General features: G+C 42.2%; 1 protein-coding gene and 1 non-coding gene across 3 annotated transcripts; both read right to left on the bottom strand.

Annotated features, from left to right (window-relative positions):
- Positions 1 to 745: 745 nt before the first annotated feature.
- DAPP1 (dual adaptor of phosphotyrosine and 3-phosphoinositides) lies at positions 746 to 22,684 on the bottom strand. 2 transcript variants are annotated; one of them, NM_001012933.5, is made up of 9 exons: positions 22,526 to 22,684; positions 13,408 to 13,530; positions 10,652 to 10,785; positions 7,064 to 7,194; positions 5,478 to 5,525; positions 5,180 to 5,242; positions 3,388 to 3,473; positions 2,798 to 2,885; positions 746 to 2,348 (listed from the first exon to the last, which is right to left on the bottom strand). In NM_001012933.5, the coding sequence occupies exons 1-9, from the start codon at positions 22,579 to 22,581 to the stop codon at positions 2,289 to 2,291; spliced, it is 789 nt and encodes a 262-aa protein (NP_001012951.2). In that variant the 5' UTR covers positions 22,582 to 22,684; the 3' UTR covers positions 746 to 2,288. The 2 variants fall into 2 exon arrangements, with proteins under 2 accessions (NP_001012951.2, XP_040555011.1); XM_040699077.1 differs by lacking the exon at positions 22,526 to 22,684 and adding an exon at positions 22,256 to 22,510.
- Positions 22,685 to 25,627: 2,943 nt separating this feature from the next.
- Positions 25,628 to 25,701, bottom strand: MIR1814 (microRNA 1814). Its single transcript, NR_035129.5, has one exon. It is a non-coding gene; the product is annotated as a microRNA 1814 (primary transcript).
- Positions 25,702 to 27,511: the final 1,810 nt, after the last annotated feature.

Genomic DNA, 27,511 nt, shown 5'->3' with positions numbered 1-27,511 from the left:
AGGATCACAAAGGCTCCAGCCTATGCCCTCTGCCTCCTCTCTTTTCTCCCTCAGTCCCTCTGTGACTCGAGTGCATACATTCAAATCTAAAACTGTTGGTGTAATGGAGCTTTCTTAGTAAGTCTCTGACACCACGCTTACACCTTGCCCACTTCTGTGCCCAGAGTGAGGGCTGGGAATTCTTTGCTCGGAAGTTCTCACAGATTAAAAATCGTCAGTCAGCCTTTTCCCATTTAAACTGAGCTCCTAGCTTGAGCTTTATGTTGCTGTAATCATAGAGACAGCTCTGGGTAACTGAGCCCCAAGGCATCCGAGTGGGTGCTTATGGCAAAAATCATTCCTGTTCCATCCAGGGAGAATCTCTTGCTGTTGTTTCCTGCCCAACCTATCCATTGCCCTTGCCCTAAATGCTTCCTAAGCCAACCGAGTGCTGACTCTTGCTGGCTTCCATCTGTGGCATCGCACACCGAGCTTGCTTCTGATGTTTTGTAACATGTGAAGAGGAAGGTTGCTTCTGTGGTTGCGCTTGGAGCTTCGTTCCCAAGCTGTTCATGCAGGAGAGCAATGGTATGGGGGAACATCAGTCTTTCTTCTCCTGACACTGCCTTTATTGCGTGCCAAGTCATCAGTGCTTTTTAACTAAGTTGGAGATGCAAGTTGTTAATTGACTTCTAAGGCAGAAAGAAGGACTAATGTATTTTGCAAAGCTTTAACAATACATTACAGAATGACAGAAGACCTTTGGTAGTTTTATAATGACATTTTATTCAGAAAACGGTGTATAAAAATATTTACAAATATTCTGAATTTATAAGTTCAAATAAAATGCTGTTCCTGTTCAAAGCTGGATTTTCCTTCTAGTATGTTCTTTAGCATGTTTCTTCCCCTTTTTCTCTTCAGCTTTCTCACAGTAAAGGCATCTACTGAACACTGAGCTGCTGCTGCTGCACATTGTCCAGGGAAAACATTTGCATGCGTTCAGCAGTTCATCAGAAATGTGACCATTACAGAGAGAGAGGGATGTCCCTGCTCAGCCCACCTCTCCCAGAGGAGCAGATCAGATGGGAGATCAGACCAGGCCGGCCTTGAGACCCCCCAGTGCCAAAACTTGCTTTCAAAATGTAACACCTCTTTTTTCATTATAGCACCAATGCACCAGGCTTCTGCTTCTGAACTCTGGTGAGCCACAACGCTTAGGTGTGCTTGAGTCTTCCAAAATGCATATGGAAATTTCCATCTATTATGTAGAAGATATACTCTTTCAAGCACACACACGCACATATGTATGCTTTTTAGTGTATATCGTGCTTTCCTGCTGCTCTTCTTGTTCACTTTAAAGCAAGCAGTGCTTAATTCTTGAATGCGGTTATGGATAAAACCTCGTTTTATAAACCAAGTTATCTGCTTGAGGGGAAAAAAAATACAAAATCCAGCTCATTTTCCAAGGGGAGCACAGGGAGTCCAACTCAATGCTGCTAAAACATTGGTGGCTGCCACCAGTAAAGCCCTGGTCATCCACCCTCAGGGTCCTGTAGCAGCACACACACGTGCTGAGAACTAGCTGCCTGTTTTTCATAGCCTGGGTTTGTTAACAAGCGTGTGTTTGTGACGCTGCTTACCATTTCCTCTACATGCCATGTAAAACAAATGTTCATTCAAAGCCATAACTGTGGTATAAATCTTAACTGTACAAAAATGTACTTGACCAGAAGTAAGTGTTACTCATCCATCACCTCGAAAAGAGTCTTGAAATACTAGGTTTAATTCTGTGGGTGGTGATGTCGGTACTATTTACAAGAATGTACTTGGCTCTGTCATTCTCCTTTTGGCTTTAGACCCCAATGAGCCATACAAAAGTAATATTTAATGTTTCCAGAAAGGCCTAATTTGAAATAACAGGCTGAGTGTTACAGTCTGTGCTGCTAACGGTAGCTGTGACGGAGTGTGCAGTGAGTTCTCAAGATGGCTCTGGAAAACCACAGAAGTTTTGAAGTGATTACTTCTGTGATTAGTTAATGGGTGTCTGAATGATTGAGCCTTGCAGACATAAACCACACACATCAAACTGACGCTGTGATTTTGCAATGGTCTCCACACGCGACTCAGCAGCCTGAAAGCAGTGTCAGCTGAACAGATCCTCTGTGTGCAGAGCTGGATGCAAACGTCTGCGTGGGGGCAGACAAACGTGCATGTGCCCTCGGCAAGTAATGGAGACGTGGAACTGTCTTCCTGTGGTCAGATGCCTTCCCTGTGGTTGAGAGGCAATTCCTGCCCGTGGAGTGGAAGGATTAGGGGTGCAGCTGGGAAGTGGGGCCACTGCGCTGTTCCACTTGCTTCCGTATTTGTGACTAGAACAGAGAAACAGCCCATTACTGTTTGTCCACCTGCACGTGGATGTGGGTGAGTAAAACCAAGATAAATACTGATTTTTTTAAGGAAGTAACGTTTTTAAGTCTTCTTGTTTCCTTCAGGACCCAACACGTGCAATCTGTGCTGTTCAGTACTGTACACCATCTACACGGCACCAACTTTAATGACATTAATTCATTGCTTCTTCATAACAAGCCTAAATATCAAAAAGGCATCCCAAAAGTAGTAGAGCGGGTTGGCAGGCTCATACATTTCATGAAAACTCTGTATTCCAGTCTAGTTAGCCTGGAAGCCAGAACAGCACTCTCCCGATGCAGATACTGAGACCTGTAGCACTGGTGTGCTGTAGCACTGGGAGTTTATCATGGCAGCACCACAGTACTGCTGCACAAGGCACACTGCCATTCAACAACACACACCATCTTACCAGTTTCCATCGCAGTATTTTAATCCACTCATCTGCTTCTATTCCAGTTTTTGCACACAGGTAGTATGTTCTTAGTGGGAACACTAAGCTGTAAATAAACAATTAGAGCTGTATCTTAAGTTGCTAAAGCAAGCAGTAGTTCCTCCTGAAACTGAACCCAACTGTTTTGCACCACCACTGGCTGAGACAGAGCAGGGCAGCAAGGCTTTTCTTCTCTAGAGGAAAGGCTGGCTGGCAGTATTCACAGCTGTCAGGGACGTGTTCCTAGGGACCCCATTGAGGCCCAAGTGCCAGCTGGGTCACCTCACTAAGTACCATACGCCTCAATGATGATTATATGCATTTCCAGGATTAGAAAAAGAAGCACCCACAAAATATGGGCCTGCCCTCTTTCTCCCCATCATGGAAAAAAAATACCTTTTGCTAGCGGTAGTCTGGCAAAACCACACAGAACTGACAGAGGCTGTCATCAGATTTGGTAAGATCAGGGCTGGCTTCAGGATCAAGGGAGCTTTCAAAAGCACCCGGTGCTTCCATTTGAAACTCCTGGCTACTGTGACCTCCCCAGCACAGTGCACAATGCAACTTACCAGAAACAGTTGACTCTTTCTTGGGAATAGTCGAACTGCACTGCTGAGCATTCAGTTAAGTCAAGTGCCCGAATTGGTTCTGTGGCCTTTAAAATAAAATAATTTTATAATGGGAACACATGAAAATGGAATATAAGGCTAGTTCTGTTCATCTCCAGTGTACATGAATCTTCATAGGTGCTCTGGGTTTCTCTGAGTAGAGGCATAAAGCTATAAGCACTGAGAACCCAACCCAGATAATCAGCATCAGTGCTGAAGTGGGAGGAATTGAACCTAATGTAAGAAACAGTACAGTAGGTTCAGATTTGGACAAACAGTAGAGGACACCACTACTGCAGGAAGTCAGAGCTAGATACAGACTGCTAAGGTTACTCATTATAATATAACTGATATCCAGCTAAGGCTCAGAGACAAGGAGATAGTTACACATCTTATCAGTTCTAACCAGCTGTTGGAGATGTAATTAATTCCTAAAAGCTTTAAAAGGCTGAAGCTGAGTAAGGAGGAAGGCAAGAGGAGAGCTGAAGTAGAACATGCATGTGGCTTTCTGGGGACAGGCCCAGAAGTGTTTGGGAGCAGGGATGCACTCCCTTAGGAGTTTTGTTCTGTCCAGGTGTGAGAATCCTTTTGATTTGTTTTTCTTAATCTCACCATGTTGAGCACCTTACATGAGGTGGCTGAAATGGAAGAGCTGCTTGCTCTGTCTGAACACCTTCACCAGCTCCTGTGGTACTTCATAAGGCATATGGAGTGTTTTCTCACCTTTCCTTACATCCTTCTCTGTTTCATTAGCTGGTGGTCGCTCACTATGTTATGAGAAAGCTGCATGTGCTGAGATGAGCTAGTAAGTGCCAGCCCAGAGCTAGCAGTGAACTGTACAGCAAAACCAGAAGCATCAGTGGCTGCTGGAGATGTGCAGGAGAAGCCTGTGTTTCTGCCCAAGGTGTGGTCTCGCCTGGTAAGTCACAAAGGCAATTCAGACACCTGAGTGCTGCCCTTAGAAATGTTACCCTGGAAGCTTAATTCCAGGTGGCTTTAACTGAAATGAGCACTAATGGCAAACCCTGTAAGTACTATATAGCTGTTTATAGATGGTAATGTTTGGGGTGAGAGGGCAGGTGTATGCTGTTGTGTTAAAATCTGCAAGATGCTTGAAAGAGGTTTGGGCAGTGGTCAATGGTTTGGCTTCACTTGTGCACAAACTTGCCCTGGAGGTACTCTAAGGGTGGAGGGACTCTAAAGGTCTTATTCTTAGTCAGTTTAAGTTAAAAATGAAACACAACTGCAAGGAAAAACTTTTTCCCAGATGCAGGAGGTCAGTCTTTGTGCTCGGCAGATTAATAAGAAAGAATTTCCTCTAATTGCAGTTGTTTATGTAAACTGTGCAGCCACTCAAACTAAAAGGATGAAATCAAGGAATGCAAAATACACTTCTAGTATTTACAGAAATACTTCAGTAGGACTGTTCTCTGTCTGTTAAAGCTACCAGCAAAAGCTGTGCTGGTAGCTTGAAATCCACTGAACAAAGAAACAAAAAATGCATTGTAAAGAGCAATTCTGATGTGTAGGTAAGACTGATGGAGCAGAGGAGATGCTTTCTAGCTGCAAAACTTACTGACTTGCTCGTTAAGGTCATCAGCAAAACTCTGACTTTAAAAGGTCTGACCCTTCTGACAGTATGGGAAGCTGTAACTTGGTAAGCTGTGATACATATGCAAGAAGCCAGAAATAGGAGGATGTTGTGGCTGCCCCTGTACAGGTTTACAGAATAGAACTGGTGTTTGCTACTTACTGTCTGGTCTTTGAAATATTTAAGTTCATTCCTATGCAGTGTAAACCACCTTGTCTTCCAGTTCTGAAAGATCAAGAACGGATCGTAATTGTCTTGTGAGAATTTAATGTAGCACTTCTTATGAAAGAAAAGCCTTTAAATCTGTTGACTTGCTCTGCTTTATGGTTGTGCTTTGCTGTTGTTCAGAAGACAAATTATTCCTCCCCACAGGGAAATTTAGGCCAAGCTCAGCATTCTCCCTAGCTTCTATGGGCAGTCACAGAGTAAAAGCAAGGAATAAGAGGTTTGTTTTTTTTACCTTGACGATTTTGCCTTGTTTTATCAAATATCCTTCTTTCGTACCAAGCTGTGAAGTAATAAGGAAAAGGACTGGGGTTAGAGACGGAGCTCTGCTTCCATTTCCCACATCCCCCTCTGCCTGTAACCATAGATGGAAGAGCAACCTGTTCTCAGGAAGCTTCCTGTAAGCACTCGCTCTTGTCCTTGTTGCTGAGTGCCCGCTCCTCACCACTTGGATAAACACCAACTTTTGCTGACTCCAGAAACAAACTCTTCCACCATGTCCCTCAATTCAAGCTTCTGGCCTGCATCTTGTCCACTAAATGAAGCAAAATATATGCAATTATGGCTGATCTTTATTTAGTGAAGTTAGTTGTCTGCCTCTGCATGTTATAGCCAGAAGTACCTGGGGTTTATGTCAGTAAACTACTGCCATTACTGGGGGGGAGTGGAGGAGGGGAAGCCTTTTATTGGTTGTATAGGAAAGTTAACTTTCTTTAGAGGTTTAAGTAGAACTCAGCTGTGAATGGTTGGATGTGGGATCTTGTGTTGGATGTTGGATGTGTTTCTTGTATGGACTTTGTTAGCCTGTATTAACATAGCACTTCCTCTTTAACTTCAAAAAGCTAGTAAGTTATTAGAATACTCTCCTCTGTGTTCTGAGCCATACTGTTCTGGACAAACCACCTGTCTCACTTAAATAGGAGTTAGGGATTTAAAGTCTCTAATTACTGTCCAAGTGAGTCACAGATATCAGAACAGATGGCTCAAATGGATATGAAGATGTTCTCTTGTTTCTCACACCAGGAAGCCATAGCTTCTAACATGACACTGCTTTTTACTAGGGCTGAGAGGCTCTTCTATCTCTATTTCGGGTTCAAGTCTGTGTTAGAATATAGCAAGCCACCTTTCTGCTTTAAGATGAGATGATTATGAGGTAATAAGTCCAAATAAGAAAAGGCTAAAAACAGCAACAGAAAACGAAATGTAATGTGCCTACCAGAATACAGATACACTTACTCAGTTTGGGGTTCCCCTTTCCAAATGGGTCCTTATCTGTCTCTGAATATTTTTGAATATACATATTTTTTTTTCAAAAGCTCGCTTTTTAACTGATGCAGGGACTCAGAGGTGTTATCTCCTTCATTCCAGCCTGCACACTGCTAAAGGCTTGCCAAAACAAGAGCTTGCTGTGCAACCTGACATAGATATGGTTGCATACAGCCTTGACCAGTGCTATCAGAAAAGCATAATACTTCTCAATCTGGTCTTTAGAATTTGTTTTTCAATTCCTGACAATATTACTGGTAAGACTGCATTTTAAAGGGAAGATAACACAGGAGATCTAAAACCCTTTATATACGCTTTGTTTGATGGTCAGACTCACCTTGGCCTGCTGCAGACAGCACTGGCAGTCTCAGAGGCAACAGCTAGGAAGGGCTTTATTTGTCTGCTTTTAGCAACTCAGCTTTGCCTTATTTGGTGAAGACTTCTTGTATTTCAGAACACATACAGTGATGAATTATCAGCATTACTCATAGCTCACTCTAGCAATCACATTAAACTCAAGCCACCAAACACCTTTCTTGCCAGAGAGGAACTTACTGAGGGAGCATTTGGAACAAGATCATTTTCTGTCCTTCCTGTCTGCATTGCTGTGTGAACTCGGACAGACTCATAAATAGATGGCTCCTCCACTTTGTGTGGATAGGGATGCTTCAATACAATTAAGGTTCCTGGAGAGAAAAAGAGCAGGAGTGAGTAATATGTCAAGGCAGTCTCAGAAAGTAATTGAAGTAGCTGCCTGCTTGTAGAATGGGTTAGTTTCACAGAATCATAGAATGACCCAGGTTGGAAGGGACCTCAAGGATCATGAATCTCCAACCCCCCTGCCACAGGCAGGGCCACCAACCTCCACATCCAACCTGGCCTTGAACACCTCCACGGTTGGGGCATCCACAGCCTCTCTGGGCAGCCTGTTCCAGCACCTCACCACTCTCATAGTAAAGAACTTCCCTCTGACATCCAACCTAAATCTTCCCTCCTTCAACTTTAAAACCATTTCCCTTTGTTCTGCTGTTATCTATCCTTTCAAAGAGTTGACTCCCCTCCTGTTTATAGGCTCCTAAAAATTGTAAGGCTGTAAGAGCTGATAACTTCCCTAAGATCTCAGTAATACTGCCTGTACAAAGGCTGCATTCACAGCAGTGAATCTACTACATGTTCCTCATAGATAAGATCCTCCCCAAAGCAGGAACAGCTATAACTCCTAATATCTCTTTTTTTTTTTTTTTCAAACATCACAGCATACTAAATGCTGCTACTTTAACATTTTATGTTGGTATTGTTAGCTGTTAAGAAGGAGAAGTGCTAGAGGTGGTAAAGACTTGGATTTGAAACTAGCAGGTGATCTGAGTAACTTTAAATGTGAAATAAGGTTTCAATTACATTTTGTGATATGAAGGACAACAAAGGGAAATGGAAGCATGATTTTTTTTTTCAACTAACCAACAGATACCTATTCACACACACATGGGTGTATGCAGCTATGTTCAGCTTGCAATAAGTCAAAAGTTCAAAACTGGTTTAATTCTCTCTGGTCTTGCAGGGAAAAAAATGCTTCAGCATCAGTAAGAATATAGACTGGTGATGGGTGTGTCTCTATAAAAACTCATCTGTTGCACAGACTGTGTTGTATATACGTTGTAGGCAGAGATCCCTGCTGCAGAACTGGCTGGACTAGTTTAACATCTTACATTGTACGTGCTTTCTATTAAGCTCTCCATGCCTTTTCTCCATAAAAGATACTTGTACAGAGTCATTTGGTGACTGTATAACAATGGTAACAGATTATTGCTGTTTGTGCATGGTATCTATTTCTAAGAAGAAACAAATCAACCACGTGTTAGGTTTTCAAGACTTCTGTTTTTTCTTCTGGGTAACAAGTCAAAGCTTTTGTATGGTTTGAAAATAACTTAAGGAGAACGGATAAACAAAGCAAATGGGTAACAACAGCATTCTGACCTTTCACTCTGAATAAAGACTGAAACACAGAAACATGACACCAAATTATTTTAAGATTGTTAGTGAACAGATTCAGCTTGTCAGTCCAAGAAACAGAACATAGCAGTCTCAATCTCCTTTTAATTATCTGTAGTTCAGGAAGAAGCGCGTGCAGAAAAGGATGTTACTCAGTGTAGTGATCTGGAGTGGCAAACAAAGCTGTAGTAAAATGAAGTTTGTGGGCCTGGAAGCACAATCCTGCAGCTGTCCCAGTACAAAAGAACTGTTGTGCTCCACAAACCAGTTAAAGTTTACGTACTGATCAAAGAGCCTGGTGTGTGTCTTCAGATACACAGCTAGCTACAGTGAGATGAAAGGTGGATGGAAGACAGTGAAAATTCTTGCATATTCTACCTCACTTGCTGTCTTATCGAACCCTGTCCATAAGAAAGGTGGGGATGAAAAGTATTCATGCTATCTTGCTTTGCTCTCATTCTTGACCTCAGTCTTTCTCTATAAAATAGTTTGTAAGGATAACAATGGATAAGAAAAACTGGTCCAACTACTTTCTGCTCATGCTTGAGTCAAAGCTGACTTGCACAGTGAAAGCTTCCTTTCCCTGAAAGGAAGTGTGTCCTAAGAAAGCAGACTTCTGCTGGCTCTTTGGAAAGCCTGCTGTACGTCCCTGTGTTGTACTGCTCAGTCTGCCATGATGACACTTGGCTGAGAATGGGCTCTGATGAGCCCCCGCCTGCTTTTTAGTACATATCAGTTATCACCCCACGGTGTGTTGTCATTCTCTTCCTCTCTACTGTTATCCCTAATAAGTGAAGGTAGAGGACTTCCTGATGTGATCTTCAGATGCCCTTTTCCTGCTATGTAGTATGTCCAACTTAAATACATTAGAGGTTTCACAGAGCTAACAGAATCCAACCAGAAGCTTTAAAGTGGCAAGCGAGCCTTTCATTCAGCGGTATTGATTCTGTCCATAGAGACCCAAGCCTCATTTACTTGTGTCTGTGATACATGCAGTGATGGAATGGGGAAGTACAGCCTTGTCATCTGGAATCTCTACAGAGTTAGGCCTGCAGGTGCATGTCTGATTTTGCAGGAAGAATGTCTTATTGGTGCAAAGAGTACAAATACAAACTGTTCTAAGCACACTTAAAAACAACTAAGGAGAATGCTCTGAAAGACACAAGTGCAATATCGAGTGTAGCACTGCATTATGCTTGTTAAATATTTTATAAAGCAGCCTTCAAATTTAATGCTTATGATCCACTCGTGTTAAAAGAGTGCTGGTACTTATTTACTGTGTGATGAATTCCAGCTACTGCATGTGACAGCCAGCATTTAGCTGGTCACTTTCACAGCACTACTAATTATTATAATTATTTGCATACACTTCTTCCATGGGATACTACAATTTTTGACACTAACTTGTATTGACTTACTGTCAGCTTTCACCTTTGAAGCTAAATGTAAAACTCACACTTCTTTGCTAATACACATCTACTTGTTGTGGGATCCCAGTCTGATAGTGTCATGTTCAAGTAGGAATAGAGTTCAGTGTTTTGACACTTAACTCCAGTAGCATGCTGGCTGCTCATGAAAGCTGTGCTTTTCTCTCTATTTTTTTAAAGAACACAAATCCATGTGATGGTGGGATGGGATCAGCAGGCTGAGCTGCTGTAAACAGAAAGGAAGAGATAACACAGGGCACATTTCCCACAGGAATGTGGAGCAGATCACTTTCTTGACTGAACAACAGTGGAGCAAAACAATGTCAGGTTCTTTTTCCACTTATTCTTTTTGGAAGATTTTAACTTTATACACAAATGTGTATTTTTCTCACTACCTAAACATTCTGCTTTGGTTTTGTCCTTGATTAAAAAAAAAAAAAAAAGGTTCTGCTCCATCCATTACATGCATGTTTTCAAGAGCTTCCTCGGGCTCTCAGAGAGAAAGCACCATATGTACCTAACTAGCAAGAACTCAGTAAGGTTGCATGTAGTTTGCCTTCAGCATACTTGAGAGTGTTTTTGAAGAGGGATATCTTAAATACATCAGGAATTTCTGAAGAGGAACACTTTAGCAACATTTCTACCTTATATCAGAAACTCCTTTTACTCTGATCTGTATGAAGCATGACTACAAGCATGTTTGTGGAAAATGCAAAGCTCTACTTACCTGTTTCACTTCCAATTAAAGGTTGATTTGCAAAATGCATGACTAATTCCTTCAAGCTGGAAAATTCGTTAAATCCAAATTTGAGTGAGGTTCCTGTATATTCAACATGAAAATGTTTCACAGAATCTTTTCCCCTGCAGCAAAGAAGGAAAACTTGTAGAGGACTTGTAAAGGACACTTGGCATGTAAAACCCCTAAACAGTAGCTTCTACTACAGGAAATCTAGCACAAAATCGCAGCCCTAGCAGTAATATTGCTGCTGTTACTGTCCCTCACTCATAGTCAGTGAGAATCAGACTCATTAAGAAAACATAATTGCTGCTTTACAGATGAAGGTAGCAAAAGCCACAAAAGACCAAGATAGTCAATCTTGTCACAATTCAGGAAGAAGACTTATAAATAAGATATTCAGGTTTCTGTCTAGGCAGGTTGATGATCTTCTTTCACCTGGCTTCAGTCCTGATGGTTTGCCTCTACTATTTGAAGTACTTGCTTTACTTTTCAGGTGTCATCGCAGTCTCACTCTCTGCTTTACAATTTGTCTGCTCTGTCTCTGTACTCAGGGTTGCACTGTGTTGGGCACTGTCAAACGTGAATCAGGGTTCTTTTACTGTCAGAGAAGTAACATCGTTTGTTTATGCAAGGTGGTGACATTTAGAGAAGTGTGCAAGGCTTCACTTCCTGGAAGAGTAGTTATTTTGACTTCAGCAGTCAGTGAAGCGCTTACAGCAAGCATCTTTTCTGTGGAAAAAGTGACTTCTGTTAATATTACTAGCATCCAAAGTGGTCCAGAGAGAAGTCTGGCTCAGGAAAAAAATGCATGTAGCAAATACACTGACATTTTGTGGAGAAAGGGGCTTTACAATGTTTTTTCTAATGTTTATTGACACTTCTACAGGAGACTATAAATTCAAACTGGTATTTCTCTTTGAGCAATAGTTAAAACGTGACACTGTAGAACGTGCCTAATAATCTCTTCTGTGCTTTGCCCTACCATCAGCTCAGACACAATGCCTGCTAGCCAAGTGCTGACTCTCTAGCTAACAGTTATTGCAATGGTTTGTTGCAATTACAGGGTCTTCATCTTTTCATTTAATTTCACAGGAAATACAATGTTGCAATTAGAGCCATTTCTACTCTATTTCCTTCTACTCCAGTTCCTTTTTAAAGTTGGCTAATACAGCTGTGAGATAAAGCTTCAGGCAGTATGTGATCTCTCTCCTTGTCCTCTTCTTACAGCTGTCAGTTAAAACCCCAAGGGCTGTCTCTTACAAATGACAATGATGAGTAGTGAAGTTTCTCGAGAGGTAAAGAGGGAAGTAAAGGAATTTTAGGAGATGAGAAAATGAAAGCTATAATTTCTAAAATGGCTCTTCCTGCAAGATATCAGAACGAAATCGAATTACTTATTCCAAAATGAAGTTTTAGTATAAAAACTTTAAAAAGCAAATTCTACCTACAGCAGAAAATAAATAAATGAAACATCTTAAAATAAAGATAAAATGGCTGTACCACCATGAAACCAGTGTAACAGAGCAAGAGACCAACCTCCAGACTCAGGTCTGGAATAATCTGCATACAGTGATGCAGTGAGCAACTCTCGATTCTTACTATAAAAGCTGAACAGCAGATTGGAATTGGCCCAAAGTAGACCTCTCTAGGTATTCTAAGCCTAGAATTTGTTAAAACGGCAAATATATTTTCACTAACACTTCAGCTTTCATCTCCTATTAGAACAACTTATGCTACAAGGGTTGTGGATACCCTACAAGGGCTGTGAATAACTAGCATCACTATGTATATCCAAGTGGATTTTAGTTTAAAAAGTTACTGTGATTCACCAGAGCTGTAGTTCAGAGGGCCAATATAAGGCAGAAATGAGCATGAATGCAATAGCTTAAACATTCACTAGAGACTTAATATATCATATGGTTGCCAAAGGTTATGGATGTATTTAAGGCTGGTTACCTTGATGCAGCTGACACGCAGCAACTACTTTGTGTGTCTAATGCATGTGTCTCTCGTGTTGCCTGCCTAAAATACTGGGGCTTCTCTGCTTCTTGGCTGTGTAAGAATTCCTTCAGTATGATTCAGTAGTGAATTACTCAGGATAGGCTAAGTGTGCTTTGTACTGGTTGTGTCCTGAACTGACGTAAATTGCTGAAATTCTGATGATTTCCACAGCCTTATTTCTGTAAGTGGGGAAATACTAATACTACCTGAATCAGTTGGACACTACTGGCTAAAAATCAAGTCTTAGCCCAGACTGGAGGAGTAAAATCATCCAGCAAATCACTGGATTATCTGGACGACAGTTTCAGTGATCCAGAAACTGTAAAGTTATTATCAATTAACTGTTAAATTTACTTCCTATTTATGACTCTTCCTTCATTGTAAAAGGTTTTTTGACATTTGTCAGGTGTTTTTTAAGCTCTCATTACTGTGATGCAGATTTTTACCATACAGAATATCTACACCAAGTCATAAAATAATATTTTTCCCAGCAATATCCTTATTTTGGAAAAAAATGAGAGCCCTTTCAAAAACCAGTGCATATTGGGAGTTTTTAATTCTAAAGTCATTCAACAGGGCTAGATCATTAGGAACGTATATTCAAATAATTTGGACCCTAGAATGAAATCTGAAGGTCGTATCAGTACGTGAGATGCAAACATACATGGGAGTTAATCTTTAAAGTGCCAGCTGTGTAGCATCAGGTAGGTACCATAAGACAGACGCTTCTGTTCATGCCCTACCTTACAGAGAGCGAATACAAATCTTCCCTTTCGTTACTCTTCCTCAAGAGATAGCTTCCATCCTTCCCATTGGAAAGAAGCAGGGCTTCTGCTGCGTGTCGAGTAAGGTTATAATGATACCACCTGGGAAGACACAAGGGGTTTAAAGCATCATTCACTCTGTTCTTAGCTGACAGTTTCTGCTGAGTTTTGGAGCTGAGTCAGAGAAAGAAGCAACGCTGGAGCTAACTCTGCTACAACTGAGTTATTCTTGTAACAGGCAAACACAGTTGCAAAGAACTGTGCCCCTTTCAGCAGCCTCCTTATGACAAGCTTACAAAATGACCTTTGTTGTAACTATGAAATTATGCTCTTCCGTATTTACAAAGAGCTGACTGTGTAAGTACCAAGAAATTACCCAGATGTCCTCTAATAAGGTGAAAGCAGTTCTGGGGGTGTGCAGGACCCTCTGTCTAATTTCAGAATTTCTACTTCCTGATATATCTATACACTTTAGCACATTTCCTCTTTTGGGGGCAAACGGAACACTTAGGGGAAAAAAAAAGAAAGAAAAAAATCTCCTCCCAAACTCTATTTCCCACAACTCAGTTCATCTGCACTGCTAATATCTGCAATCAAGCAGATTTGCCTAAACTGACACTTTCATATGAAGCATAACCTTTTTGGAGGAAGGAATGGAGGGGAGAAGGTAAACCAGCAGAGTCTGCAGTGAGAATTTGGGAACCTTGCCATCACTGTCACTCAGCTGTATGTGATCTGAACAGTGCAACAAAGCACTGAACGCTTGCTTCATTTAACTTCAGTGAAAATTCACTTCATCCATTTTTATGTATGAAAAATTCCATGAGGAATCCACATGGAATGTTTGGGGGGGGTGGGGGGTGGAAATGTGATGAAGACCACATAGTGCTTCTTACAGCCCTGTTTCTGTCCAGACTGACTTGGAACAGAAATGTCTTACTTCTTTCAATAGAAAAGGATCTCATTAGAGCCATTCTGGACACCGGTCACAGAAAAAGGGATGTGGCTATAGAAAGCTAAAGCTCTAACTCTCTAAGAGAGGCTGTAGGCAAATATTAACAAGGACTACATGTGCACACACCAGAGTTTCTGGTAGAGAAGGAGAGAATGCAGTACCTCTAATACCCTTCCCCTCATCCATAGGAGAGTGCTGCTTCCCTATCCCCTTTCTTTAAAACTATGTGCCTGTAACTGTGGGGGCAAACTCATTACTGTTTCAGCTCTTGAAATATAGATTGACTGACAGCAGACGTTGGATCACAGCACTTTCTGGTGTTCATATTGCAACAGTCTTCAAACTGAAATGATGTGCAACTATCACTTTTTTTTTTTTTCCCTTTTCTGTTCATCAGAAGCTGCCGCTTATCTTGGCATCTCCCACAAACGTTTACCACTGAATTTAGAGGGCTGCCTATCTGAAAGGCCAGCTGGTTGATAAATGGCTTTATGAGAGATTTCGGACTGTTTCCACCCTGTGGAAGGCAGATCTGTGTGAAAATCAATACAGGCAGAGTATAGCTGCTTTGGCTCTAGAACGTGCTCTGGGGACCATCTACACAGTAGAATAAAATAATAAGTATTTAAAGATCAAACTGTCATCCTCTGAAGCACCTGTCAGCCAAAATCTGCTTTAGGATTAACTGCCCAAGTAAGTAACAGTCAAAGGTCAGATCTGTTCTGATGTGATGAGGATCATGCTGGCACGCAGGGTAGGCAGGCTCTACAGCTGAGAAGATGATATTGTGTTTTGAGTGCAATCTCATAATGTGTTTTCTCTCACTTCTGTGACAAAGAAACATTCAGAAAATCTGTGAGTGGTCATTTTCATAAAGAAGGTCATTTGTAAGTGCGCTATTATCTTATTTCCAAGAAGTCTTCTGCGAAGGATTTAAACTAGAAGTCAGTCAGGTTTACAAAATGGACTGTTTACATGTGCTCTCTTACATGCAGGAGTGACCTAATGACATTCTACCACTGCAGGGAGGAGAAAGTCATACCACCCACCTGGGAAAATAACATTGGCTTAAAGTAGATAGATAAATCTGCCGAAAAAGTTGCATCACTCTTCTTACACAAATACTCTATTGCAGACAAAAATCCCTCAGATATTACCGCGGTCGCCTTTCTCAGCTTTAAGAAGTGAAGGTGAAGGAATAACACAGCTCCCAGTGTCAAAGTAGCTGTCTTACTCACAGCTATTTTTTTCCTCATCTATTGTCACAGGTGGCTGGATCAGTAACAACTCTCAGGTTACTTTATTCTGCTAAGAAAACGGACATCCAAAATTTGTTCCAATCATATGGCAACAGGTACAACTTAAAAACTGCATTGAAAAGTAATCATCTGCACACAAACTACCAGGGAAGTAAACACACTCCTAGGAAAATGCTTAAAGACCTTTCTCTGCTTCTAATCAAGCCTGTCTGATGACAAAAGTAAAAGTAAATAGCACTAGAAATTAACTCTAAAGCCCTGTAGTTAGATACTACTACATGTGCTTCCATTGAATTTAAGTATTTGTTGGGAGATTGGGGCAGGGGGAGAAATCCTTCAACTTTTCTTATTTAAAAAAAAAAAAAAGTCATGTTAACCTGGTAAATGAGCCATCTGATACCAACAGAGCTTCTCAGACAGCTGACTGAAGGTCAGTCTTTGCAGGTATCGAGATGGGGAGACATGGCTCATTATGAGGGGCAGTCACCCTCTGCTTGAGTTTTGTTCTGAATGATACTCAGTGGTGAAAACCAGATAAAAGATACATTATAACTCTACTTCTCTGTCTACTTAAATCAAGAAATTAGTTGAATTGAAAAGGTATTACAAACACCCATCTGATTGAGGCCAGCAGGAAGCTCCACTTCCAAAAGCTGACTTGTCAGCTGTTCATTTTTGAACCACAGTCCATGTGTGGTATATAGGGCTCTCTCCAAATATCCTTCAAAAAGTCACTTCTCGTTGATTCAAGTTACAGAACTTCTATCTACTACAAAAGTATCTACTACAAAAATTCCAGGAATATGTTCCATACTCTGATACTTGTCAGACTGAAAATTACCAGGAGTGAAGAAATTGTTTGGGTACAGAAGGATACAGAAACCTCTCTATGAAGAAATGCAAGGGGAAAGTGGGAGAAGACCTTTCTTTTCTCTGAGCTGTTTCTGCTGGGTGCCCTTGGCTTTGCATGTCCTGTCTCAAACTGATATATCTGGAAGGTTTTTTCTCCAGTTACTTCATTTCTCTGATCAAAAGTCCTGCATGCACCACTCTTTGTTTTAGTTTCCTTGTTGTCAAGTTGACAAATGATTTCAAACTGGGTATACAATTGCTGCCGGAGTCACGTGTCAGTTCTTGTTCCTTTAACTTTGTCTGAAATTATGTTAATCTCGGTGTCCCATGCTCAAAAGGACTCTCTTTTTTTTATCACTGTGTGCTGCTGAAGAACCACACTATTCCTACTATTCCTACAGAGTGGAAGCATCTTCCAGGCCTATGGACAGCATGTCTTAAGACAAGCCTGCCTCACCACTGGGAGTAGCTTTGCTTCTCTTTGGAAAATATCACATTTCCAGTAATCAGACTACTTTTCAGATTAGATTGTATCAGTGACAGTGTAGGAAGGGCTTCACTGCCACTGTCAAGATGAGGAGGGGTAAGAACAGAGACAGTACCCCCAGAGAATCAAAAAGCATCCCAGTGCAGTCCTAAGTATTTGCCCACCTAGCCACCAGTGACTCCCACTAGGGGGAAACTGGTGGCCACAGCACGAGCTGTCTCTGTATCACTGCAGCTATGACACCCATTGCAATCCCAAGAAAAGGTGTGCTGACATGACAACCTCTTTTTTTTTTTAAGATCTGTATAGCTAACATTGTAACTAGAGCTCTCTGTGTGGTGCTGGTAATCAGAAGCACACTGTAGCAGTGTTGGTGGTGGGGAATTTCCTCTTCAGATAAGAACACCCTCTTCAAAACGTTCATTTATTCTTTAATAACTCAAAATATATTGAAGAAAAACATTGCAGAAATTTCATTCCTATGTCCCCTACAGATCAGTTTTTATGCATGGTATCTGCCTTTTCCAGTAAAGCTGTTGGCAAAGCAGCTGCCCAGGGAGGTGGTGGAGTCACTGTCCCTGGAGGTGTTCAAGAAGTGTTCAGATGTTGTGCTGAGGGACATGGTGTAGTGGGAAATACTGGTAATAGGTGGACAGTTGGACTGGATGACTTTGGAGTTCTTTTCCAATCTTGGTGATTCTATGAACCGTATCGATATTTCTTCTCCAACGCTTCTTTTCAGCCCCTGTAAATAGGGGCTGGTGAATGATGCTACAGCCAGCATCGGGAGGATGAACTTTTTAACAGTATTGGGGTACGCAAGAAACACAAACACTCATCTATGGCTGACCTAAGAGTATGGGACTTGGAGTAAGGGGTGAGGAACTTGGCTGATCCTCTTCTCGGTCATTTCAGTATGCAAACTGCTGAACATCCAATAGAAGCACTCACTTTTCCTCATCATAAGAATTAAAAATATCTAGCAGCAGTAGTAAGCACAGCAAGAAGTTTTGATTGACGTTTGTTTTTCATGTCTGAAGCGATGCTTAACTGATGTATGCCTCGCTATCAGATAAGAGCAGTAGGCAGATGTTTGGCTTACTTTTTGTGTCTTTATCTGATTATGTTCTTAAGCAGTTATAACCTGGATGGAGTCAGACACTGTATGTTCGGTTCACTCTTGTAAAAGTCAGGCAATTTCAAAGTTCCTTCTTGGAAATGGGAAGGAGATCGTCAATGTTCAGCTGGGTTACCCTGTGGATAGCACTGTGGCTGTCTAGGCTGCAGGTGCCAAGCAGAAACATAGCAAAATATGTCACTTCTCATTTACCTCTAAAAGGGAACAAAGATCTTCATTAAGTTCTTCAGCAAGTGGACATGATCTAAAAGTGTTCTCAACAGGACTTCATTCCTATGTTATTCAGAGCAGCTATCTAATCTTTTTTTTTTCTTTGATGGTGGTAGATATTGGCAGGTTTTGCACATTTCAAGGTATAAAAAGTATCCTCTACCATAGCAAGTTGAATTTTCTTACAAAACTATATACCAGTCTTAATGAAGTATTCCCATTCTTAGTTTAAGGAGTAGCTTGATTTATCTCATTTGGCTGTGCATGATGCTCTTTACGTGCCTTTACTCCAAAAATGACTCCATATAATGGCCTCACTGGCTTCTCTAGTCTCTGCATGCTGAATCTCAGTAACTCCAAGATCAAATGTGACAAGTTTGTTCTTTCTTTTTTTTCCCCCTAGAAACATTACCTATCATCTTAAAATTGTGAAGGGCTTTTTGTATGTCACATCAGTAAAAATGATGATTTGTCAATGTTTTTAATGGTACATAAGTTGATATACATCGCACTGAGTGACATGGATTAGTGGACACAGTGGTGGTGGGTTGACAGTTGGACTAGATGATCTTAGTGGTCTTTTCCAACCTTAATGATTCTATGATAGTTCAAGAGATCCTAGAAAAGGGTGAGAATGACAAGAGGAGTTACAGGTGGCAGGCAACCAAAAATGGTGTTTATTAGAGATCCTTTCCATGTGTCACACTGAAACTTAATGTTTCAACACGCCCATGAGAAGTACTTTGTTGGACTGAAAGGGTACCCTGTCATAGGAACAATAATTAAAAAATAGAAATACGAGGAAGTGACTTCAGTGCATCCAACCTTAGCGTTCATGTCTTCTATCTGCAGGCTTTTTCTAGTTCAGCTTCTGCTTTTCACTTCTATTTTCTCTCTCCACTCTCTCAACTGACTTTGTTCTGATTTTTACCCACTTCTTTTGCCAAATTTCTAGCTGTTTTAATTTTGCTCTTGTTTACATTACAGATACAGATAAAGAAATCTTCTGACCACTTGCCCTGTTCTGCTCATATCAGTTCCTCAACCCAGAACTAAATTTGATCATAATCTGATTTAGGCCTGTGATATAATTTATTTTCTTACTAAAGCTAAGTATGAAGAGTACTGTTCAGTCACACAAATACCATCTGTCGCAGTACTGTCAAACCTGGAGCAGGAGAAAATAAAAGCTGTTCTATAAGAGATGAGAAAGAACACTGAAATTACAAAGAGAAGAATGCTACAAAAACTTTTCTTCTTCCACCCTTCTCTTCATTCCTGAAAGACAGAAAATGCACTAGTATTGCCAAAGCCATGTTGAGGCTCAAGGTATGTTACCAAACCAGCCTGTAATTACTTAGATGACCAGATAGTCCCCATTCTCATCTCTTGCACAAATACAAGAAATACAATGAGGAATTCTCCGAACTCACATTATATGTGATCAGCTACATGAGGTTCACACTGCAATATAAAATATTTTAGCAATAAATGCAAGTGGAAAAGGGGCTGACTCCAGTCATCCCTGCAGACCTCAGAAAGAGAATCATGTCAGTTTCTTTCTCCTTTAAACCAATACACGTCTCTTGAAAAGCTTCAAAGCTCCCTTTTAGTGTTTGTACACTTAGGGAAGAAATTAATGAGGTAATGTGTTTTTTAACAACAAATGTTCTGATTTCAATCTTCCTTTCGGTGGTGGTTCCACCTATAAACACCTTGACTATGATGCCGACAGTATTCTGGATTTCCATTTTGAGCTTGACTATCTGACCACTAAACCTCTCAGTGTAGAGGGCTCCAAATAAGCAATCCACCATCTTCCCTCAGACTGAATGAATGAATGAAACACTTTAAAACAGGGAAGAAAAAAAAAAGGCAACTCCATTACACTTGCTCTCTTTTCTTTTGATGGAAAGTCCCCAAAAGTTCATGTTTATAAATACTGAGGCTCTTGAGAGCAGTGATACAACTTGATAAACAGCTCTAGATATGCCTGGATCTCTCAGTGACTATAATTATTCCTGAAGATAACTTGGATTGTTAAATTTTTTCATTGATTAGTTTTTTGTGATGGATGATATATTCCTAGTATCAACTTTATCTTCTCCTTCCTGCCTTGCTCTCAACAGTGTAGTAATTACAGTGTAATTACAGGAGCATTAATCTAGACAAGCCCAGCAAATACCAGATCCTCCAAGCCTAACAGTGTGTCAGATGAGTATTCAGTACAAAACCTATCTTGCATGGCTGTCAACTTTCCATTCTGATAACTAGCTGATCTGGTAAACTGAGGTTGTTCTGTCACCCATATCTTTCCCCTTAAAATGCTTCCCATATCACACTTCTTCAAACTTCCTCCAACTTCTTTGAATTTTGCACAGCAAAGCAGAAGGTCTAAAATAACCCACACCAGTTTGCCCCCAAAAGATATACAAACATCAAAGCTGCTCCCCATTTGTGCTAGATACTATGTTGGGTGTAAGGGAGCCCATAACTGTCATAGCACCAGAGACTAACTTTAAGGGGGGAAAAAATTGAGCGTTATTGTCTGGGGAGTGAAAAAGTACTTACATTGATATCTTTTAAACCATGTTATGTTTGTGAGATTTTTTTTCTCTCTTAAAAAAAAAAAAAAAAAAGGAAAAGAAAAATGAAAATAAAAGTCAACTTCATACTAGAAAAAAAGGCTTTACTTAGTCATCTGAAGGGACTCTTTGCTCGGAATTGCTTATTCAGTTTTAGTTCATTTAATTCAATGCACTGTGTTAAGGGGATGGTTGGTAGTTTGCAGTAGGGTGAAAAGTTTACATTTTACCCTAGAACAGAAATAAAATAAATAAGCTTCATCTTAAAAATGGATCTGGGTAGCTTTCTCACTGAGTTGTCTTTTCTTCCTTGTATCACACTGGGCTGCAGTCCTATGGGTCCATCTATTAGGATCAACGTTGAAACAAGCAAAGCAATCTGTTGAGCATAGGTCCCTGGTTTAGATCAACTCAAGCCATCTAGTCCAAATGAAAAGAAGTTTAGCAATTTGGAACCCCATTTTCCATAGCAGCTGCCACTCAAGCTTTTTTTTTTTTTTTCTCTGTTTTTTGTTTTGTTTTGTTTTTTTCATGAGAGTAATCTTATAGCTTTGCAGGGAATGCAAATAGTCCACACTCTGGCTACCATTATGAAAGTGACTTTACCTCATTCAGTATGTTAGATGCTTCAGTAATGGCCACTTCATTAACAGGTGCTTCCAAATATGGAAAATGATTAGCTGTGTGGAGATGGCAATTCCAACTCTTTGCAGCCCAAGCTCTTCACTAAGTGAAGATCTATGCTACCACAGACCCTTCCCTCCCTGGCTGTGCAGTGCTGCTCCCCGCCCTTCACTTCTCCCCCCTGTGTGGCAATTCTGTCTGTGGAAAAACTCCTGCTAGCCTTCCAGCTGTGGAAAGCAAAACTAGCTGGAGCAGGCAAGTGGGTAAGCCACGTCACCTGGCCAGTGGTGGGAAGGGAGCGTGACCTGCAGCAACCTGTGGCCTTCCTTTTGCTGCTGGGCTTTGTTTTGGGATGGGGGTGGCATCTTCCCTAGGGCCAGCACTGCCTGCAGCTGAAGCACAGGTGCCATGGAGCAGCCCAGTGCCCCAGGGGCGTGGTGCTGGGTGATCAGGGCCCAGCCAGGCTGCCTGCCAGGACAGAGGGCACCCGGAGAAGGCGGTCCACCTCTGGATGTGCTCCCTTGGATGCTGGATGAGCAGGCAGCTAATGCCCCCCAGATTCCCTTCCCTGGTCCCACATGGGGAGAACAGCACAAAACACAAGGTCTTCCTGATGGAGAGGAATCTGCTACATCCTGAAGGAGCCGTAGCCCCGGGTTATGTTTGAAGCACCTGCCTGCCCTCTTGATTTTTCTGATCGCTGTTTGTACTTCACACCTGCCGCGTGCCAGCATCCTCGGCCTTCCGTCCCGCCCCAGGACCAGGCTCTGGCTGTGCCCTGAGGGGCGCTTGTTAGAACGCGCCGCCGTCCGTTTACCCCCGGGCGTTCCGACCGACGCCAGAACCAAGCGCCAGATGCCCCGCGCCGCACCCCGCAGCCGCCATTTTGCGCGGGGATCCCCGCGCCCCTCAGCCGCCCCCCGGACGCGGGTCGGGGGGAAGAGGACCGCCATTTCGCGTGCGGACCCCCGCGCCGCCGCCGCTTACCCCAGCGCCCGCAGCTCCTCGTCCAGATGGGCGCTCGGCTCCCGGCGCTGGGTCATCGTCCCACCGGGTGACGCCAGCTGCCCGCGGCCGCCTCCGCGGGGCGCTGGTAAGTGCGATGCCTCCGGGCGGCTGCCGGCCCCTCAGCGGCCGCCTCGCCTCGGGGAGGGCCTGCGCGGGGCGGGGGCGGCTCCGTGCGGGCTGTCCTACAGCGCTGCGAGTGTTTCGCGGTCAGTTTCCTGAGCTCTTTCGTGCTCGTAGCTGCGTGTTTGGTGATAACTGATTTCTACGGCGATTGTCATTCTCCTCCACGTAAATTTTAGAGAGATCTTGCTGACTAGCTCTTAGAAACAGCAATAGGAAAGTTGTGTGGAAGTTTGTCAAAAAGATCGTGTGTAACCGGGAATGAAGTGTTGCTCGATGATGGCTGAGCTCTCTGGATGAGAAGTGCCTTACTGTTAGCTGCTGCCTGTCCTTCCAAAGGGTTATAAGATGTGCTGCGTGCCACAGGTTCTCTGTGTTCCCTAATGCTTCGTGGCAGTGATTATTGTAGCTCTGTCAAATTCTTATTTTCATTAAACTGCTTTGGAAGGAAAAAGAAAAGGAAAGGAAAGGGAAAAGGAAAAGGAAAAGGAAAAGAAGCCGTCTCGGGGAATTAGGGGGAGGTACAGCACTATTCATTTTCCAGTCACACACATTATGATTCTCACTGCATATCCAGCACTGAAAATAAGTTGTTTCTAGAAGAACTGATATTCAAAGAGGTCAGAACAGTGACTTACTGTCTCATAAATAGTCATTTGAACTAAGATTAGTTTGGAATGGGCTCAGTAAGAGCCTCCTGCTCCTGATGCTCTCAGTGAATTGGTTTTACGAGAGCTTTTCTAGCCTCCTGAATGGGAAAAGCTTCATGGATTTTCTGTATCTCAGATCAGCCCATCCTGCTGTTGCAGTTTCTAATCATGCTTTCCCTGGCTGCAGGATGCTCTTCTCCTTTGCTTGACCATTAATATTGTAGTAAAGCATTCAGCTATAGATGACTTCATAAATCAACTTTTTCTTTCTTTACTACCTCTGCCTGCATTTGTCCCTTCCTCCATCTCTTTTCAAAGCCTGTGATCTGATATTCTCACTGGTAATTTGGTCCTGGAATCTATGACTTTCAAATAAATAGGAGCTTTTGACATCTCCATGGTTTGCTTCTATTTGTTTTTGGTCCCCTATTCTGAAAGCTGCTTGCTGTGTTTTCAGCAATGCTTCTGCTGAGTCCACTTCAGGTTATCTTGTTTGCCCATGTTACTAAGAAAGGAAGAAAATTAAAAAGACCAAAAAGAGATGACATAAATTCCAAAAAGTGACAAGTCACAACTAAATTTTATCAAGTTCTAATTATATCACAAATTATCTTAAAATTTCAGCAGTGCAGACCAGAAGGTATTTTCCAGTCCTCCTGCTTATTTTGTGCATTGGTAGCTGCGGTGGGAGAGGGTTCCCCTCTCGGTGCAGATGCTTCCTCTTACATTACATCTGGGAGTGCAACATTTCCTCTTTGCTTACAGAAAGAAATGAAAGTAGAAACTTAACTGTCATGCAGCATGGATCTGCCTTCTGTTTAATCAGGTCCATGTAGGTTTGGTTTTTCTTACATGCTTTAGCTGCAAGGCAGGAAGGCTACACGTTGCCAGCCCACATTTCACAAAAGCCAACAGGCTCTAGTGTCAGGGTGTAGGTCTCTTCCCAAGCACAACATCTCCAAGCATTGCATCTGTGTTGGCTTTGAGCGTTGTGCAGAGCAGACCTGTAGGTAGCAGCAGTGCTCCAACACTTGCTGTGCAGCCCAGAAAGGAACAGCAGAACGAAGTGCCTGAAAACTAGCACAGAGTTTTATTTTCTGCCTCTTCACGCCTTTCAGTGATCATAAAGCAAAAAGTGTGATGTAATTCAAAAACAGTGCTTTGAAGTCTTCTGGAGCTGGCTGTCTCCTTATAGGTGAAAAAGAAAGAGGGAAAGCAAAAAACCATCATTTTAATTTCAGGTTGTAATTAAACAGAAAGAAAACTATGGCCAGCAAAATGGGAAGGAATAATGATCTTGCTATTTATGTATTTATTCCTTGTCTTCTGTGTCACTCTAGGCTATTACAGAATTCCATCATTACATGCAGACTTCAAACTTCGCTGACACTTCCCATTGCAGCTGCCAGGCCTGACAGACTGCCAGGTGTTTACTGTTAGGACAGGGCATTCTGGGAAGACGTGCCTGTGTTTGGGCAGAAATTGCTGGATCTCTGGGTGAGATTGGATCACCTGGGTCCTGCAGGCCATCACATCCTGGCATCACAATGGTTCTTCCAGGTTTTCAAGTTTTTTTGCAGAGCAATTGCCTAAATAATTTCAATTTATTCAGAATTTAGGCTAGTAAGTCATCATCATCTATTCAGATAAGTGTAATTCCATGCCTGAGCTCCAAGACATATATATTAATGTAATAAAAAAGTATTTGGCTGAGAGAGCGGTGCAACTAATAAAGTTGATTAAGAGGTATGAGCGCTGCAGAAGTGCAATTAAATAATTCCAGACACTTTACAAAACTTGGCAGGAAAAAAAAGAAAATTCTAATTTTTTTCCATCTCCTCTTTCTCCTCACCTACTAATAGTCTGAGCAGACAGCTTTGAACCGCCCAAACAAACGCTAAAGGAAAATCCATTATAGGAACGGCGTGGAAATCCTTCCAGTGTGTTCACACATGGTATGCACACCGATACCTTCTGCAATTAACTTGGTTGTTCTTAGTTTGGAGTTCTCACTGAAAACAAGTCATGCTGTTTGCTTTGCTGGAAGACACTTGATGCACTAAGTATCAACATAGTAATGAGTTTCCTTCCTAGGGAAAATGAGATTGAGAAGAATTCAGAGATCACTGTAGCCCTGTCAGGATCAGGGCTCATTCTCCAGAACAGAGTGAGAACAACATCCACCCAGATATAGCAGACGATGCCAGCAGCCATGTCCTCCCACATTTCTGCAGATTCCCTCCAAGCTAGGGTGGACGTAGCCATGCCATCTGCAAATATGCTCACGTAGGCAATCCCAGAGATGTTCTGTTAGTAATTCATCTTTTTAAGTCTCCTAGCTCTGCTCTTAACTAAAAACAAAACCAAACAACCTCACATTCACCAGCCTCTTGAAGGTGTGACATCTGGGACCACCCGCAGTGAGCATTTCTAACCTCGCTACTCTTTCTCCTGTCTGACCTGTTCTAGGAAATTCAGCTACCCTTTTAGAGGAAAGTGAGGAAGGACATTTTTCCGACCCATGAACTTAAACAGGGACATGGAGATCAGTGAAGGAAGATTCCCCTGACGCTTGCCTTTTTTTTTCCTGGTCTTTGCTTGCTGTGTCAGTACCAAGAGCAGGAGCACGTATATTTTGAGATGATAGTGGGAGATTAAATGCCGCTAGCTGCAACAGCTGTGTTGTTGCACGTGGTTCAGTTTCCACAGATTCAATAGCACGGATAATGACGTGAAGATTGCATGTTCCCAGTTTCAATTCTACAAGGAAAACCTTCTAGGAACTTTCTCAATCCACTGTTTGGCACACATGTACGTGTGCTCGAATCCTTCGACATGTTTACAGGTCTCCTCAGAAATGGCCAAAGTCTCTTTAAAGCTTCCCATGTGAAAGCAGTGTTGTTCTCTCTAAGCAGGACTGTGTTACAGCTTTAAAGTCTGGGTTTAGATAGCATAAAAATGTGTGTTTACACTATCGAACTTGATAGCCCTGTTCCTTTATGCAGCTACAAAGGGATAGAGGGATACATTTTGTGTGAAATGCTGAGAGCTGAGTGGAAAGGAGCTCAAATAAAACTGTGCTACATCGGTAGCATTTGAATGTTGTATAGTTTTGCATGTTAGAGTATCTGAATGAGCAGGACACCGAGAATCTGGGCCCTTACTTTCTAAGGGCAATGACTGTAATTGTAATGCCTTTTGCTTGCAGGGGAAAGAAGGGTTAATTCTCTGCTCACATCTGTGTAATAGACACCCAGAAGGCATCTTGCTGGAGTTATGGATGCCAGGCATTTTCCACAGCCTTGTCAAAAGCTCAGTTCATTGCCAGTTGCTAATTTAAAGCTGCATATGCCCCATGGCAGGACGTTTATTTTTTTCTAGAAAGGGTAAAAACCTAATGTTAGAAAGGGTAAAAACCTAATCTTAGAAAGGATGCAGATGCTTCACGATTAGTATGTCATGAACCCTAATCAGTTTAGCTGGTTTTCAATGCACTGCAAATCCTGAGTACCGATCGCTTCTTCTCTTACCAGCAAATGGCATGAATGACCATTTACACGCCATTGGCGGTTTCATCTTCCACTTTGTGTTGAGGCATTTCAGCTACTCTAAAAACCAACACTTTGTCACATTAGCACCCAGAGCCCAGGTTATAAATAGAGATCCTCTCCAGAGCTCAGCCTTACCTGAGGCCCTCTCCATCCGTGAGTGCTGTGAGATGCGGTGCTGCACGTATTCTGCTTGGCATTGCTGCACAGGGAGGAGGCACGGTCTGCTTTTTGCACACAGCGTCCTCTCTTGGTGCAGAGCTGCTCATAGACACGAGAACAAGTGTTCTCATGATTTTACTGAGCAGGACGTCATGTGTAGGTAATCTAGGTAGGGCTCTGTGGAAGCAGGATGGTTGGGAGAAGCAAACAGCCATGCCGTGCTCTCACTCAAGACTTCAAAACACAACAGCAGTGTCCTGCCATATACTTAAACTGCAGGTAGGCCCATTTTTTGCAAGTGCATACAGTCAGCCAAGTAGCACAGTAGGTAGCAATAAAAAATCCCTCATGGCCGTGTGGCTTTCCCATAGCTATTTATTGTAGCATGGGCTGCAACAGCTGCGCTTGGATTCCACGTGACATACATGTTTGTCCTGTGCCAACATAGCAGCCAGCCCGTCAGGGCCTTTTATTTACGCTGCGAC

This window comes from Gallus gallus, chromosome 4 (assembly GCF_016699485.2).
Source record: "Gallus gallus isolate bGalGal1 chromosome 4, bGalGal1.mat.broiler.GRCg7b, whole genome shotgun sequence".
NCBI lineage: Eukaryota > Metazoa > Chordata > Aves > Galliformes > Phasianidae > Gallus > Gallus gallus.
This window is presented reverse-complemented; position numbering and strand designations above follow the sequence as displayed.